This window comes from Dama dama, chromosome 29, assembly GCF_033118175.1.
Source record: "Dama dama isolate Ldn47 chromosome 29, ASM3311817v1, whole genome shotgun sequence".
In the NCBI taxonomy this organism is placed as follows: Eukaryota; Metazoa; Chordata; class Mammalia; order Artiodactyla; family Cervidae; genus Dama; species Dama dama.
Window position 1 is genome coordinate 34,690,199 of NC_083709.1, and position 13,563 is coordinate 34,703,761.

At 37.2% G+C, this 13,563-nt stretch overlaps 1 protein-coding gene across 1 annotated transcript in view; it reads right to left on the reverse strand.

The window, feature by feature from the left end:
• Window positions 1-13,563, reverse strand: part of LOC133048525 (ADAMTS-like protein 1) — a 270,703-nt gene that overhangs the window by 184,424 nt on the left and 72,716 nt on the right. Inside the window, exon 3 of the mRNA XM_061132223.1 lies at window positions 6,667-6,712. Within this exon, the coding sequence (XP_060988206.1) occupies window positions 6,667-6,712 (46 nt within the window). The remainder of the gene's footprint in view (window positions 1-6,666; window positions 6,713-13,563) is intronic.

The window sequence follows — 13,563 nt, forward strand, 5'->3', positions numbered from 1 at the left end:
ACTTTATGCTGTACAAAGACCCAGTGAGAAAAATGGACACAGGATCAAATGGGAGTTTACTTTAGATTCATCATTAATAACCACATGAAGGATGTTATGAAAGCCATGAACCTTTACAACTTCAGTGATGAGAATCACTGGTTAAGATGGCTTATCACAGTCTACAGCAAAGACAAGAACTTTGCTTCTACGGTCCATGTGTGCTCACTTTGATTTAACCCTACTTTATTGCTGGATAAATCTGTTCAATGCAGTAGTGTCAGTCACAAAACCAATACAGATATCTTCATTGTTTAGCTCCAATATATTATAGCCCAGATATAAAATTTTTGAAGAACTACAGAATTTTAGAGCTGGAAGGGATCTTTGAAATCTTAGTTCAACCCTCTTGCTATTTAGGTGCAGAAACTGAAGCCTTCAAAGTTATTAACTTGCCCAGTACCAATCTGTCCTATCTGACCATTATAGCTGATGCCTTTGTCTCTTGCTGAAATGCTGCATGTAAGGCATTTCATAGTAATGATGCTGTAGACCATAAAAGTGGATTGTATCCAAGTGAGGACAAAGTCAAATGACTTAGGAAAAGACATTCTCCCTCTAAAACACAGTCTACATCTTCCTACCATTGTCCATTTACTGCAAGCATCCATTAGTACTCATGGAAACTACTGGAATCATTTCTGAACTGGAATGTCCACTTCCAATCTCTTTTGTGCATTCTATCTCTGGAGTGATCCTGCAGCCAAACCTATTTTTTAAAATCCTGAGTACAACTTTATTTTCCCCTCCCTAAAAGTCTCAGTAGTTCCTCTTGGCTCTAAAACTATAATGCTTTATGACATCCAGCATGATCTAGCTCCTGTCTAACTGCACCTTCATTTTTCTTATCTTCTAATGCTTCTCCTTGCAGACTAGTCTCTACATTGACTTTGTTCTTTCCTTGAACACACTACATTTCTTCATCCTTTAGAGCCTCTGTACTAGCTGGTCCTCCTCTCTGATTCACTCTTCCTCTGATATTACCACAGTTCATTTCTTCCTGTCATTCAAATGTCCGTCCCCAAGTGGACTTCCCCAACCTTACAGTCTGAAGTCACCACTGATCATTTAATTCTCTGCAGAGCACTGATCACTACCTGATATTGTTTCCTTTAAATAACTTGTCTCTGGTTTCCTCCATTAGAATGAAAGCTTCAGGAGAATTAGGTTTTGGTCCTATTCATCAATATACCCCAGTCCTGAGAACAATTCTCATGGTCAGTTATTCTTGGAATGAACAACATTTTGTCTCCATGTGCTAAAAAGGCTTTTAATGATTTCAACCATTCCTAAGAAGACAGAAATCCCTGCCCACCCACCTCACCCCTACTTCTGATTGTTCCCTGAGAGTTTTTAGAAAAGATATGGAAATGTGGTTTACCAACTGTAATCTTGCAAGGGTATTTTTTAAGAACAGTACAGTGTTGCAGTGGAGTAATAAAATCTCAATAAGAACATTAGAGTGCCATAAGCTACTACAGGCACCTTGGCCTAATAGGATGCCAATTGTGGTCACTATGTCTTAAATCTCAGTTCTAGTGAAGATTAAGGACAGTGATGAAGAAACGGTTTATAAGACACGTAGCATTCCTCTCACCACTTTGGAAGTCAATTTTAAACATATAAGTAAGATCAAAGCGTTCAGATTTGAGGTTATTTGAACAAACAGGAAAATGTGATCTAAGGAGAACTTTGAGAGGATCCAGGGACAATCTGAGACCTAGTAACCCACTTGAATGGTCTGGTGGGTTTACACCCACTGTTTATCCTGATGTGATCCTTAGTTGTTTGTTCGTTTGTTTGTTTTTAATTATTTTTGGCCGTGCTGTGTGGCATGTGGCATCCTAGTTCCCCGATCAGGCATTGAGCCCACCTGCCCCCCCAACCACTGGAAGTGCACTGTCTTAACTATTGAACTGCCAGAGAAGTCCCTATCCTTAGCTTTTTCTTTCAGAGAAAGCCTTGCCATTTTTCCTAAAAAGAGCAGGGACTGTCCAATGGGAAAAATTGGATGAACTACATCCTTAGGAATGAAAATAGCCTGCTTGGATCAGGTAGAAATGATATAAGAAGGTACCATGACTCCAAGAACCATGTGAATCTCATGGACACTTTAACTTTCTTATATTGATATATTCTGTCTATACAGTGATTAACAATAAAACCTTAAAAGCACATGAGCTGATAATTCAGTTGAGCCAGAAAAACTGGTAATCTAAGGAGATCTTTCCTCTTCCTCAGTTTCGGGGAACAAGAATCCCAAGAAATGCTGTATACAGCAAGTACAAAGAATAGAAATAGAGAGTGAATCTCTGGAGGAGAAGTGGCTCAGAAGAGGCCTAGGAAGCTGTCCAGGGATTAACAAGTGACCTCGGAGGCTTAAATAATAAGCGGTCCTCAAGTTTTTCCAAAACAAGCAACTAAAAGGGGAATATTTAATTGAATGGTTCTGAACTTCTTAGTTTGAAAAAATTGGAATGTGATTATGAAAAAATTCTTTCTTATGAAATTTTTCATTTGTATTTTTGGCAGTGTTGCTTCTGTCATGGCCAAAAGCCAGAAAAAAAGCATTGAATTACTTGAAGACTCTAGGTTCTCATAAAAAATTCAGTGTCAGTTTGATTCTACAAGCTGCAAAGAGTTGGCTCGTGCTATTGATTTTAAGTAATGTTAGGTCAGCCTTAGCCCAGGGAAATGCTCATAATGATAACAAGGAAGTTTTGGGCTGTTTCTGAAGATCTTAAAGGAAAGAGTAGGCAGACATCTGCTCATGATGCTTTAAGCGTTCACATCTACTTAGGATAGTCTGGACCCTTACTATTAACCTTAAAGCAGGAAAGAAAAGGAATGGTAGTTAAGGAGTTTTCTTTAAAAACATCATGTCTGTGTGTTTTTCATATTTTATAATTCATTTAATTAAAAAATGTTTTCATTATGTTTGCTTTTGTGTGTTTTTTTAATTGGAGTACAGTTGATTTACCATTTTGTGTTAGTTTCAGGTGTATAGCAGAATGATTCAGTTATACATACGTATATCACTATTTTTGCAGATTCTTTTTCCTTATCAGTTCAGTTCCGTTCAGTCGCTCAGTCGTGTCCGACTCTTTGCGACTCTGTGAATCACAGCACGCCAGGCCTCCCTATCCATCACCAACTCCCGGAGTTCCCCCAAACTCATGCCCATCGAGTCGGTGATGCCATCCAGCCATCTCATCCTCTGTCATCCCCTTCTCCTCCTGCCCCCAATCCCTCCCAGCATCAGGGTCTTTTCCAACTTATAAAATATTGAGTACAGTTTCCTGTGCTATACAGTAGGTCCTCATTGATTGTCTATTTTAAATATAGTAGTGTATATATATTAACACCCAAACTCCTTATTTATCCCTCCCCATCTCCTCCTTTGGTAACTATAAGTTTGCTTTCTATGTGTGTGCTTTTAAAATGATTTTATATATATATATATATATATGTATACATATATATCACCACAATAAAAAGGATCATAAAGAAAACCAATGAGCTATAGCATATTTATACCAAACTTTTTTCATACTGTAACTACAACAAACTGTCAATACCATTTTTAAAAAATGTAACAAAAGTCACCACAGTTATTTGATCTTTTCAATTAATCAGCAGTTGAGTGAGGGGGTGTGTGTGTGGTGAAGAAGACAATGCTATGGGTTATGTTATATGTCACTAGTGTCTTAAATGGAAATAGAGAAATGAACTAGGCAAAATATTCTATTGAACAATTGCTTCTGCTTCCAATTATCATGCCTTCTAGTCACTTATGTTCCTGGTCAGGCATTTATATAAAATGATACTGTTCACTCATTTTAGTCTTTTTCATCTTATTTGTCTTCTGGCCAGGGGTCACCTCCACTGTCCATCTCGTTTTTTTACAAGAAAAATTTATTGAAGTATAGTTGATTTACAATGTGTTAATTTCAAGCATACAGCAAAGTGAACCAGTTATACATATATCCACTCTTTTTTAGATCCTTTTCCCATATAGATTATTACAGAGTATTAAGTAGAATTCTCTGTGCTATACTGTAGGTCCTTATTAGTTATCTTATATATAGTCATATGTATATGTTAATCCCCAAATCCTAATTTACTCCTCTACTTCTGTTTTGCCTTTGTTGACTATAAGTTTGCTTTATTCCTGCTTTGTAAATAAGTTCATTTGTACTATTTGGATAAAGATGTGGTACATATACACAGTGAATATTACTTTACCATAAAAGAGAATGAAATGATGCCATCTGCAGCAACATGGATGGACCTAGAGATTACCAAATTAAGTAAAGTAAGTCAGACGGAGAAAGACAAATATTGTATGATATTGCTTATATGTAGACTCCACTGTCCACTTTTTGGGGGCATCTCAGTATTGCCAGACTAAGACCTAACACGCTCTGGACCATGTTCTCTGTAAGAACAAGGTCTCTAACCTCAGTCGAACCCACTCTGCTACAACAACGTGGTCTTCAAAAGTTTTCTATATCCTCAATTTGTGTCTGTTTTTAAGAACAGAGTTTATGTCCTTTCCCTATATCAAGATTCCTTCTCTTCTTGTCACCCAGTGTTGGCTTTGGGACCTGTGGCATCAAGTCTACTCTTACCTGCAAATATCATCAAGCTCGCCCTCCAGATCAAACTCATCTCTCAGGGCTCTCTTATTTAAACAAACAAAACAAAGCGCCACATCCTCCCACCCTTCTGTGGCTCTACAAATGATGAAGTGTCTCTGTTAGCACTTTATAAGAACAACAGACCTATAGATTCCACTTCTTTATTAATATGCTTTATGTACGGCCATCTTGATTTCATTCCTGATACACCAGAGTAACTGCTTCTGGCCTGGAGACTTCCATGGACAGAGGAGCCTGGGGTTGCAAAGAATTGGACATGACTGAGTGACTTGCACTTTCACTTTTCTCTCAAACCTCTCAGTGTTCACACTTTTGATAATGATATCCACCATTCTTCTAGAAGACCAGTATTCATTTTGCATTCAACAAATATCTACTGTATGCTTAATATATATATAAGTTCTAGGCACTGGGCATGAAGGAGTGGACAAGGTAAATGAGGCTCTATCTATGCTTAAGGAATTTACATTCCAGAGTCGGGGAACAGAACATAAATAAGTACTCAAATAACACAGGGACTTTCCTGGTGGTCCAGTGGTTAAAAGTCCATCAGCCAATGCAGAAGACATGGGTTTGATTTCTGGTTGGGGAGCTAAGATCCCACATTCCTAGGGGCAACTAAGCTCACACACCACAACTAGAGAAGCCCACACTCTGCAAAAAAGAGCTTGCACAGTCAAAAAAAAAAGCTAAATATGATTGATTGACTATTGTGAGAGTTGGGGCCAAGCAATGGGACAACTATATTAGATAAAGTAGTCAAGGAAACCTCTTTGAAGAGGTGGCATTTGAGCTGAGATCAGAATAAGGAAGATGCTCATCATGCGAACATAAAAAAAAAAAGAACTTCTTTAAGAAAGCGATTCAGAAGCACTAGAGCTCTAAACATGCACGTAAAACATTCCTTTACTCCCACTCCAACTCCTCACTCTAATTAAATCACTTGGGAAGCCTTAGAGAGTGACTTTAATTTTGATCTCTCATATCTATTTCCTCCTGTTTTCAGCCCTCATTACTTCTTGCTCTCCACTTGTTTCGTGTTCCAGTGCATCCCTCATACCATTACAGAATTAAACTTCCCAAAGCAGAACTCAACAATATCCTATTCTCACTCTACAACTTCTGGTGACCCTCCATTAGTCACTGAAGGAATATAAACTTGGAAGCTTAATATTCAAATCTCTTCATTGTGTAACCTTAAAATATCTTACAGTTCTTCTCTTCGATACTGCTAAGCAGAGTCCTATTTAAATTCGTGTTCAGAACACACCTTCAATATTCCTGTCTCCAAAGTTGCCTGTTATGTCTCCTCCACTTGGACTGGCTGTCATCCCCCCCCACCCAGTCTGGGCCAATCACAGCCTTTCTAGGCTTCTCAGTCCTATGTCAAATCACCTCCTTCTAGAAGGACCTTCAGATTTCTCTCTGCTTTTAACCCATAAGAACTTAATCCCTTTCTTTCTACATTTGTCAGCATCTGTCTTCTCTTGCTACATCCCTTACCATTACATAGATGTTTTAAGACAGCGACCACATGCTATTTATCCTTGTAGTAGTTCAGTGCCTCACATACAGTTGGTATTGAACAGTATTTGTTAAACAAGTGAATTTATCAAATCTGAGTCTGATGAACTGACGTTTATTTCATGATTCCCAAGTGGTTTCCCTTTTCTCATTTCTCTTTTTGCTTTCAAGAGACCTAGACGTGAAGCCAGAAAGCAGAGAGGAAACACAGTTCTTATTTTTAAATAGTGTAGTTAGTTTCAATCTGGCCAAGTGATTAAAAGTTTGTCTTGAGGAATGTTAAAAATACCTATTTTTTGATGTATATACTCCATATACCATGAAATAAATAACTCTTTGTGATATACTAATTAGTTGATATCTGCTCAGGATACATGAGACTGCTTAGCATTATTCAGGGCTTAAAAAATACATGATCACAATCATAGAAGTTAATGCTTACCACATTACTGCATGTTCTATATCGGATATTTCTTCCCTCACAGCTCCTGGGGGAGGGGAAAAAAAACAACTCATTACCACCAATGAAAAGCCCCAAATTTCAATGGTTTTCTTAGAAAGTCAATTTCCTCTTTAATACCAGTATAAGAGCCTCTGTCTTCTTTTGAGTATGCCCTTGTAGGAGTTACTATCAAATACTAAATAGAGCAGACCTAAAGAAGCTGTATACTCAGATTGACTTCTCCACTAGACTTGAAACTAAGTATTAATCTTGCTTCAAAAGTTGTCAAAATAAGTACAGCAAGTTCCCTAAATTCGAACCTTCAAGTTGAACACGTGCAAAGATGCGAACGTGAGTTCACACAGCCAATCGTGTAAGTTAGTTCACGGGTCTGGTGCACATTGTCACATGTGTGACTCCTTTACACATGTGCTTCTGTGTACTTAACTGTATGGTACTGTATAGAGTACAATAGTACAGTACCTTTATTTCAAGCCCAGGATGTCAGGAAGCATAAAAACAGCAGAGATGTAGCTGGTACTGCTAAGAAGCACCAGGAACTGGAGGCCCAGAGAAAGGATAAAGAGAAACAAGTGGAACAAGAAGTAATTGAAGAACCAGACAGAGTCATGATGGAGTAAATGGCAAAGGGATTTTCTTTATCTGAGGAGGCACTGTTAGTTTTTTGAGGCACAGGACTGGAACATAGAATGATATACAAAGGTTGCAGCAGTCATTCAGAATGCAATCCAGTGCTACTGTGTCATCTATGATGAGAAAAAACCACATCTGAACTACTACCCAGACATCACTGGAGTCTTCTTTCAAAAGGATAGATAGAACTGAATCCAGCAAAGAACCAGAACTTGTGCCAACAATGTCAGGCGACTGAAATTGCAGCTTTCCCTCCATCTCCTATTACTGACGACACTTCGGCTCTCCTATCTCCCACCTCTTCTCCCTCTCCGGTCAATAACTCTCCTTGCCTGTTCAGTAGATGCCAGGCCCTGTATTCTACCTGTTGTACTGTACTATTGTACTTTTCAAGGTACTGCACTGTAAGATTAAAAACTTTTTATTTCTTGTGTTTGTTTTTTTGTGTATTATATGTGTGCAAAGTATTATAAACCTTTTATGGTACAGTACCATATAGTCAACTGTGTTAGTTGGACACTTAAGCTAACTTTGTTTGGCTTATGAACAAATTGGATTTATGAATGTGCTCTGGGAACAGAACTTACTTATATGTAGGGGACTCTTACTGTACTTATTTGTTGCTGTTTAGTCACTAAGTTGTGTCCAACTCTGTGCCACCAAGGACTGTAGCCTGCCAGCCTCCTCTGTCCAAAGGATTTCCCAGGCAAAAACACTGCAGTGGGTTGCCATTTCCTTCTTCAGGGGATCTTTTCAACCCAGGGATCGAACCCACATCTCCTGCATTGACAGGTAAATTCTTTACCAATGAGCCACTAGGGAAGTCCACTGTACTTACAGTGAGTATGTATTTAATCTAATTTTAATGTAAGACTTCCTGAAAAATATTAATGTTAATTATTTCTTAATATCTCAATTATTTCTGATACAAAATTAAAGATAGATTTCACTAATATGATAAATCTCAGGTCTTGATATGATAAAAATTAGACTTAACATTCAACGTATTTCTTAAAATTACACATTTAAGGGTACAAAAAGCCATAATTCTTAGAGCAATAGTTTCAGTGCTAAAGTACATGCACATTATAGAGGTTTTAGAAATGAAAGATGACTCCAAAGAAAAAAATCCTATACTCCCATTGTTGTCTCATGTAAAGATAATTAGTCTTATTTTGATATATTAATTTCTTTCCAGTTCAGAGGAAATAACAGTACTTCTACAATTTTATAGCCTGCTTTGTTTCCACTTAAAGTTTTTGAAGTATTTCTCACACTACTAAGTAACTTTTAAAACATCATTTTGAGAGCTACATACTATTCCATCAAGTGGTGTAACTTATAAAATCATTCTTTCATTTCTTGTCATTTAAGTAATTTCCAACATAGAGGTTGATAAATGATAGTGTGATAAATCATGTCCATGTATGTTTTATCCAAGTTTCTGACTATGTCTTTAGAAAAGATAAGTTTCTAAAAGTGGAATTATGACACTAAAAGAAATGAACTTTTATAAGGCTCTTGATAAATACAGACAAATTGTATTCCATAAAGGCTGTACTACTATATACTCCCACCAGCAATACAAGGGAGTTTCCATTTTACTGAACTCTTGTGAACAGAAACAATCAATTTTTGATGAATCATTCAATGATGGCATAAGAACAGCAGTACTCTGCTCTTTTCAAAATAAGTCACACTTTTAAAAAAAAGTAAAATGTAGTATGAAATTCTGAGAGAATGATTATATTAATAACAAATAACTATGGAATTGCAGGTACATTTCTGAGGTTTTTTTGTACATTAGAACCCTAAGAGACAGGGTACTATTATCGGATCCATTTTATGGATAAGATCATGGAGCTTAAGTAACTTGCCAAAATCACACAACTAGTAAACAGTAGAGTTGAGATTTGAAACTGAGCCATTCAAAGCTTACACACGTAACTGTGATGCCCCACTGTTCCAATTTACTTGTTTGTTCAACACACATCTACTGAACTTCTGAGGTGGGCAATGCATTTACCTCTGGGAATACAAAGAAGAATGAGTATGACTTAGTCTTCACTGTTAAGAAAATTACTCATACAATTCTGACTTGGTGTAAGAAATGCTAGATAGTATTTGTGTTAGGTCTTCAGAACACTATCAAAAAAGAAAATGTCATCTGAAAATACGATTGCTGTTGTTCAGTTGCTCAGTTGTGTTTGACTCTGCAACTCCATGGACTGCAGCACGCCAGGTTTCCCTGTCCTTCACCATCTCCCAGAGTCTGCTCAAACTCATGTCCATTGAGTCAGTGATGCCATCCAACCATCTCATTCTGTGTAGTCCCCTTCTCCTCCTGCATTCTCTCTTTCCCAGCATCATAGTCTTTTCCAATGAGTCAGCTGTTTGGAACAGGGGGCCAAAGTATTGGAGCTTCAGCTTCAGCATCAGTCCTTCCAATGAATTTTCAAAGTTGATTTCCTTTAGGATTGACTGGTTTGATCTCCTTGCTGTCCAAGGAATTCACAAGGGTCTTCAGCACTGGAGTCTTCTCCAGTTGAAAGCATCAACTCTTTGGCACTCAGCCTTTGGGTAAAATACAATTACCCAAAGGCTATCTTAGACAGATAGAAAGGTCCTAGGCTTGAAGACTTGACTATAGCCAGACTGACTATATTAATATGCACTCAACAACAGAATGGGACCAAGGAAAGACAAGGCTGGCCAGAACCATAGAAAAAAGGAGAATGAAAGAGATACTAGGTTGTCAGTGCCCTGCCCAACAACGGCCCAGGCTAATGTCCAATGATCCTCCTGATCCCCTTGGCCAGGTTGTTGCCATCACAGCACAGATGCCTTATTCCAACCTACCTGATGCCAGTGAGTTTTTTGCTTATTCCAGAAACATCCCTCATTATAATACTATGTTGATTAAGCCATTTGCCAAAAGCAGTCTTTTTTTATATGACTGCTAAGAGGCAGAGGGGCTGGTTATGCTGCAATGGGTATGATTCATGTTATGGACATGTAAGTAAATAAATCATTTTCATTGTAAGTGATTAAATTAGCATTTTAATTAAATATTAATCTCACAGGCCAAGTCACTGTGAGTCTACCTCCAAGAGAAGGATCTGTTCTTTGTGTGATTGCTAAAAATATATCAGGTTTCTGAGTTTAAAAAGATGAGAGCTAGGCTCCAGCTTATGATAAATTTTATATGGTAATTAATTCTGTGACCTGGAGGTCTTTAGTAGCATGCCATGTAGACATCAGTGTTGGCTGAATGTGGTATGTTTTTTGATTTTGAAATTCCTGGAGCATATGTGACACAGTGTAGTGGTCAAAAGTAACCACTGTGAAAGCAGAGTCTCCTTTCTGAAATCCTGCCCCTATTCCTTAGTTTCTATACCTCAGTTCTGTCATCTTTAAAATGGAATAATAGTACTCATCTCCTGGGATTATTATGAGGAGTAACCGAGTTAATATTTGTGAAGCAGTTCAAACAGTGCTTCACATATAGAAGCATTATGTAGACATTTAACAAAGTAATTGTGTAAAAGATGTAAAAATATAATATATATTAAAAGAGATGAAAGATATGTGGAGAAGAAACCATAGGCAAAGATGCAGAGGAATGAAAAGATATGGTATGTTTCTATATTTTCAAGCAGTTATGGAGTTTTGGGTGTATACAGGGAATTGCAGGAGATAAAAATGCCTTCTAGCCATGAACTTTGCAGTAGGTAGAGGGGACCCACGGAGGCAGTTAAAACAAGGAGATCCAATGATGATTTCTTGCTTGTGAAATCTGGCATTAATCATGAAGACTTTAAAATGCTATGTTTTTCACCCTCCTTTTATTTTCCTAACCTTATCTCCCTGAAAGGAATAATGGAAACACATCTGAACTAGGAGTTTGATGATGTGAGTCATAAATTTTGCTCTTTCCCTTGCATAAGTCTCTCAGACCCTCAGGTTTTGCTTCCTCATCTGTCAGCTAGATATCACTGGATCTGGAAATGGCCCTGCCTAAAGTTGTGATGCTTTTGAACTGTGGTGTTGGAGAAGACTCTTGAGAGTCCCTTGGACTGCAAGGAGATCAAACCAGTCCATCCTAAAGGGGGAAATCAGTCCTGAATATTCACTGGAAGGACTGATACTGAAACTGAAACTTCAATACTTTGGCCACCTGATGCGAAGAACTGACTCATTTGAAAAGACCCTGATGCTGGGAAAGATTGAAGGCAAGAGGAGAAGGGGATGACAGAGGATGAGATGGTTGGATGGCATCACCGACTCAATGGACATGAGTGAGCAAGCTCTGGGAGTTGGTGATGGATAAGGAAGTCTGGTATGCTGCAGTCCATGGGGTAACAGAGTCAGATATGACTGAGCAGCCAAACTGGCTGAAAGCTGTGATCACCGAGATAACTCACACAAGCTGTATTCAAATACCAAGGGGTTATTATAGAGGTAATGCTTACAAAAATAAAAAACCCCACCAAAAAGCAGAAAAATACCTACTTCAATACTTTAAATCAGCCTTTTCCTAGATATTTTAAAGTATGAATACCTATGCATGTTTCAAAAGCATCCTTGAGATAGAATGAGAGATTATGGTACTAAGTGAAGTAAATCAGATACAGACAAATATATGATATCACTTATATGTAGAATCTAAAAATTACAAAACATAACATACTCACAAACACAGAAAACACACTGATGAGTATCAAAGGGGAAAGGCAGAGGGAAGGTAAATTAGGAATACGGGATTAACAGATATACACTACTATATATAAAATAAACAAGGATTTACTGTATAGCACAGGGAACTATATTCAGTGTCTTCTAATAACCTATAATGGAAAAGAATCTGAAAAGCATCTATATCTACACCTCTCTCTCTCTCTCTCTTATATATATATATATATATCTGAATGCCTTGCTGTACACCGAAACTAACACAATATTGTAAATCAACTATAGTTCAATAATTTTTTAAAAAGGCATCCTTAGATAACAGGAGATATAAGTATACAATGTAAAAGATTGAATTAAATGCTTTTCATTTAGCAAATGCAAAACAAAAACAAAGACAGTAAATAAAACACTTGCCATCATTTCTAAAGAACATTCTGCAATTATCTAACACCTAAAAATGATTTGCAAATAATTTAATTCTGCTGCTAAATTAAGTCTTCCTTTTACTGTATCATATTACTTTTTGAGTGAGAGATTATTTGAGTGAAATATGATATTAAACCCTTGAGAAGAAAATGGCAACCCACTCCATTATTTTTGCCTAGGAAATCCCATGGACAGAAGAGCCTGGTGGGCTACAGGCCATCGGGTCGCAAAGAGTCAGACACGACTGAGAGACGGAACAACAATGATATTTAAGCAGTAATATTTGAGTTTGGAAAAGTCTTTATTATTAAAAGACATTACCAAATTGTGGACAATAATATTAATACTAACCTCTCCTATATGTATACTGAGTGCTATAGATATCTGGTTCAGTATTAGGTATTCTGTGCACATTATTTCTACCTCTTCCATCAACTGGAAGGTTTTATCACTCCCACTTAATAGGTGAGAAAATTGAGGCTGAGAAAGACTAGGAGGCTGAAAATCATATACATAAAAAGAGAGAACTAGGGATTGGAACTCAGGTTTGCCTAATGCCAAAGTATATAAAACAATAATAATACAAAAGGAACAAGATATACTTAAGATGTGTAAAATACTAACAGTAGATCAAATCTGGGAGGCTGAGCTGAGGGGTTCACTGCATCTTATTCTCCACATCAGTATATCACCTGCTTCTCAATTCTGAGAAATCCAGAGAGTAAATGACACCTAGATACACTCTGTACATTTAGAACATCTCTAAGAGAACCACACTCCTCAGTAAAATGTAGTGTGAAAGAACTTTAGTGAAAAAAACTTGCAGTTTTTAAAAGTTCAAGTTTATTAAATTTGAATACAAATTTTACTTAAGTAACAAAGTGACTATTTCACCACAAGGATTTTAATTCTTGCCAAGCATGAATTTCTTCATCCAAGGCATTTATCTGGGCACAAAAGCCTCATGTGAGAATTATGCAGTAAAAAATATTTTCTTCCCTTTTAAAACTTCTTTAAAAAATAGTCTGTTAATATAAAACAGCTGAATGATTTTCTTCACATTTTAACAAAATAAAATTCACCTCTGGAAAGGAAAATAAGCATTAGAAATTTCAGTCCAAAATG